This window comes from Procambarus clarkii, chromosome 65 (genome assembly GCF_040958095.1).
Source record: "Procambarus clarkii isolate CNS0578487 chromosome 65, FALCON_Pclarkii_2.0, whole genome shotgun sequence".
In the NCBI taxonomy this organism is placed as follows: domain Eukaryota; kingdom Metazoa; phylum Arthropoda; class Malacostraca; order Decapoda; family Cambaridae; genus Procambarus; species Procambarus clarkii.
Window position 1 is genome coordinate 7,053,600 of NC_091214.1, and position 4,486 is coordinate 7,058,085.

Here is a 4,486-nt window from a genome sequence, read left to right on the forward strand (position 1 = left end):
CCATAACCAGGTCACCACGCTTACCATGAACCTCATCAGGGGGAACTACCCCACACGAAGAATCGGAACCATCCGACGAGGGCGACGCCCCCCGAAGCAAGGTCCACAGGCACCACACCTGAAGGGAAGTCCGAGACACTGTCACCGTCAGCGGGAGGCACAGGTACTTCTGCCACCACCGTAGAATGTGATGCAACCGGAACTACCCCGCCATCGCCGGAAGATCCAGAGTCATCGAAATCTCCCACATCAACCCAGGCAGAAGAACGCCGGGAACGCTTGGGCTCTGGGCCCACATCATCAGATCCGTAGGCCGACCCAGAGACGCGGCCATCACAAGTCGGGTGAACCGACGCTCTCCCCAGGACGGCAGCATCCTCAATCACATGGGGTACCAGGCCAGGCACAGTAGGAGGCCCTGCATCCACCCCAGCACCCAGCACAGCCGGAACACATGGCGAGGGCGCAGGGACATGCACAGCAGTTGGAGAAGATGAAGACGACGTACAGAGATCCACAGGAAGACCCATGGGACCATCAGGGACACTAACTGGAACAGGCTGATCATCCGAAGGCACCATAATCCCCTGGAAGAAGGGCCACCACAGCAGGAGACACGTCGCGTGCCACAAGGGGGGGGGGGGGCAGCAGCCAACGGGATGGCCACATCCCCACCCACCAAATCCTCCTCCACAGGGAGCAGTGGAAAATTCTCCTCATGGAAGAGATTCACGGGGGCGATGACAGCCTCAGAACACCCCAGCAGCCTGATGCCCCAGCAGGCCACACCAAAAACATGTCCGCGGTTGATGGGAATAATACTCCCGAACATAATATCCGAGGAGCCGGACGGAATGTCTGCCCTCAGGCGCATCCCCAGGGTCCGAATGTTCGTTCGCAAACCCTGGAACTTCCCCGAGAAAAGCTTGTGCAGCCTCAAACTGACGACAGCTCCACACCTCCCTGAAGTAACACCGCAGGAGGTCCTCGGGAAACTCCAAGGGCGCCACATGAACACTCACGTACGTCAATCCACCACTCCGATTGGAAATCTCCACAGTGCCGGCACCACCCGGCAGGGGCAAGGATTGCCCCTCGAAGCGCTGGAGAAATGGACAGTACTCTGCATCCTCCACAAATTTGACAATCACTCGATGAGCGGTAACCAGTTCAATACCGTAAATCACATCCACGGGGACACGGAGCATGTCACACATTACAAGTTCTACCTCAGGATACCCGGCACGGCCAGAAAATTCCAGGCCTACAGAGTGCACACGCACAACAGGGGGAAGAGGATACCCCATCACGGAGCGTCACCGACGAACACTCAAGCACCACATGACAGCCAATACAAATTAAATGATATAATGTACTGGTTGCTTACAACTTAATTACTAATTTGCATAAAAACTCCAAACCAGCCAGTGGTTTATATTTTACAATTTAGTTATGTTCAGGCAGTGTTGCACGCTGTACTGACAAAACCTTTTGATTTCATAATTTGTTCCTTACAATTTCTTATCACTCAAGCTTTATCAAAACATTTATAAAGACTAACCCTGGTCATTACAATAAACAGGATAAACTTAAGCAGGAAATTTATAGAATTTACTTAAACTGCTTCTATTAGCAATTTGACATTGAACCTAGACGGCAAAGTAAAATTTTACATTTAATCGTACTTAAATATTTATATTTAATTTAAATTTAAATTAATTTTTAAATCTTAATTTAAAAATTTGAAATCGAATAAATTAAGGAACAGTAAATATGAATCTGCATGCCGAAATTATGAGAAACTACATAAGAATAGATAATGTATTCACAATAACAATACCAGAAAATCTTTGGAGCAAGATATTGGGATCGACCCACCTGTTACGTACTCCTAGCTGGATACGTATATAAATTTAAATAAACTTATTTTGTTTCATTTCATCATTACCTGTATATATATTATATTTTTTGTAAATTATCGTGTGGTGTGGCAATATCAGTGGGGACAGGAGCGCGGTTGCTCTTCACACGTCTAATACCTGTTAGATTCGGGAAATTAGAATTGCTGGATCTGTTTAGTTATGGGAGTTCCAGATGTCACTTTTAATTTTTATATATTGTGTTAATTTACTGTAATTAAGCAGGTGGCATTGTAACTTATATATTTTGAAAGTAACTATTATATTTTATTTGCATTCTTATGTATTTTGAGAACAAGTGGTTGTTCAATTAATGTTAAGTATTTAAAAGTCTTTATTTTCCATCCCTCATCCTGGATGAGGCAGAGGGGGGGAGAGAATTATGGGTAGAGATGGCGCGAGAGTCAGTAGCTTCAAGGGACCAGGAGGAATAACATGTGGGAGTTAAGTCTGAGAGTTCCTGTTGTGTCATTAGTAGATGTATAGTCTGGGAGAAACAGTATTTCTGATTTTGTTTTATAATTGATCTTGTCCATCGGTACTTAATATAATTTTGATTATATTGTTAATATATATATTAAAATTTTATATGTATATTTCTTCATTCCTAAGGGAGAAATTTTATCAAGCTGCTTTGTACTTATCACGGGGTTACACTGGTGACCCGCTCTTGAGAACAGCAGTTTGTAGTAGCCCTAGATAATTAAGGTCCATGCTGTTGTTAGGGTTTCGAGCCGTAACGTACGATAGGTAACACCACCGTCCTACTCTTAAGATTTTCTCTTATGTCACATTCTCAGATTTTTAGGAGGAAATTACACTGATTTAAGCCAGTAGTGAATTACGTAAGCTCGATAAGTGACCCGGCTTCAGGGCCTATGGCAGATGGACCCTCAGCGAATTTACTTTTATTGTGAGAGTATAACTCAGGCAACAAATGGTCTTGCTGCCTTTGGCTGTTTACTTAAAAAATAACATTGCTCTGTACCCAGCATATTGAGACTTCGTGGGGGGAAAGGGGGGGGGGCGTGTGTGTGGGCTATCGCGCCTCTTTAACTCTTGTGAAAGCCTATACCTCCCGCCAACTAGTTTAAGGAGCAGGTTGCCTATGACGGGTGGTGGTCACTCACCTGACGGCGGCGGCGTCTCCCTTTGCTACCGCCACACCTCCACACACCCATCACACCAGATGTGGCGACAGAGGCTGCCTTAGGGATCTCTGTGTGGGGGGTAAAAAGGGGGCATAACCTGACTAGGAAATAGCCTGTACCCAGCATATCATTCTTCACTCTTGCTTTCAGGAACAAGCCTGGTTTCCGTGTCTGTAAACTTGTCAAAACTGGGCTCCAACACCTGCTGGAGAGGAGCCTCTTTAGCAAAACCCAACCGCTGGAGTCCACGTGGAGACTATCGCAGCATCTGCCATCTGTTGGAGTATTCCTCGACTCGAGCGTGACTAAGGACTCACCTCTCGACCTTCAGCACCTGCCCTACTCCGGAAATGAGGAAATACCTGTCTCCTGGATGTCGCCGACCATGTATGGAAGCATCGGCATGTTGGGGACGGACGACAGCTACAGGAATCTTGGGCTCGGTAGACTGGTAATCAAGGTCATGGGGAGGCAATATGCTAGCCAGGGCTTCATTCCTAACGCCCACGTCGCCTACGACAACCCACCTTCTATAGCAACGATCAGCAAGATACCAGGCTGGGAAAACACCCACACTGCCGCCTGGATGGCCTTCGAGCAGACAAATGGAATCAGTGAAATATCACAGGACAAACCTCCCCAATATTTTTAGCAAAATTTATTTTATAAGTTTTTAAGGTAACCAAATTCATATAAATTAATAATGTCAAATACAATAATCATAATAATAATTATAAATATTGCCATAATATTAATAATTATAAACACAATTCCAATGTAACAAATATTCCTCACTAGCATTGTTGCGAAAAGATTCAGCAATAAACCAAGATTATTGAATTCTGCGACAAATTATGTGGAAATTGTGTTTCTCAGAAACTGCTTGCCGTTCTTCCCGGGGTTTACTCTGATCACATCACTTCGACCAATTACAACATCATAGTTATGGAGCGTTATGTAATGGACTCCCTCTCATTACTTATATCTGTGTATGCATATATATGTATATGTTTATGTAATATTAACTACTGTGTAATTAACTTCACAAGATTGTCACTTTGCTAAATGAACTATGGGGTTTAGTTCTTGAGCCCATTATGTGCCTCTGTAACTCTTTCCACCACCGCCCACGCCATGCGTATGGGGAGCTTAATAAATAAATGAGTGAATGAATCACTCTCAGCTGGACACACAGGTAACTATCCTCTTATGATGCCGTTAAGTTCACTATTCCTCGAGTACCTCCCCCTGTACTTTGGCAGAGCAGGCCATGCTGGCCGCACCTGTCAACCACCACTTCGCTGCAAATACACGCACACACTATAGTCACACTTATCCAGACCACTGGATAAGTGTGGGAAGCATGATCAGTAAACTAATGTCTATTTAACTGGCTTGCCACTGATGCAAATTGCT

At 45.0% G+C, this 4,486-nt stretch overlaps 1 protein-coding gene across 5 annotated transcripts in view; it reads left to right on the top strand.

Annotated features, from left to right (window-relative positions):
* The window catches only part of LOC138354875 (uncharacterized), a 12,963-nt gene extending 8,705 nt beyond the window's left edge, over nucleotides 1-4,258 (top strand). For all 5 annotated transcript variants that reach the window (XM_069309357.1, XM_069309359.1, XM_069309361.1 and 2 more), the window contains one exon: nucleotides 3,221-4,258. In XM_069309357.1, the coding sequence (XP_069165458.1) occupies nucleotides 3,221-3,722 (502 nt within the window). In that variant the 3' untranslated portion in view covers nucleotides 3,723-4,258. The remainder of the gene's footprint in view (nucleotides 1-3,220) is intronic.
* The last annotated feature ends 228 nt before the right edge of the window (nucleotides 4,259-4,486 follow it).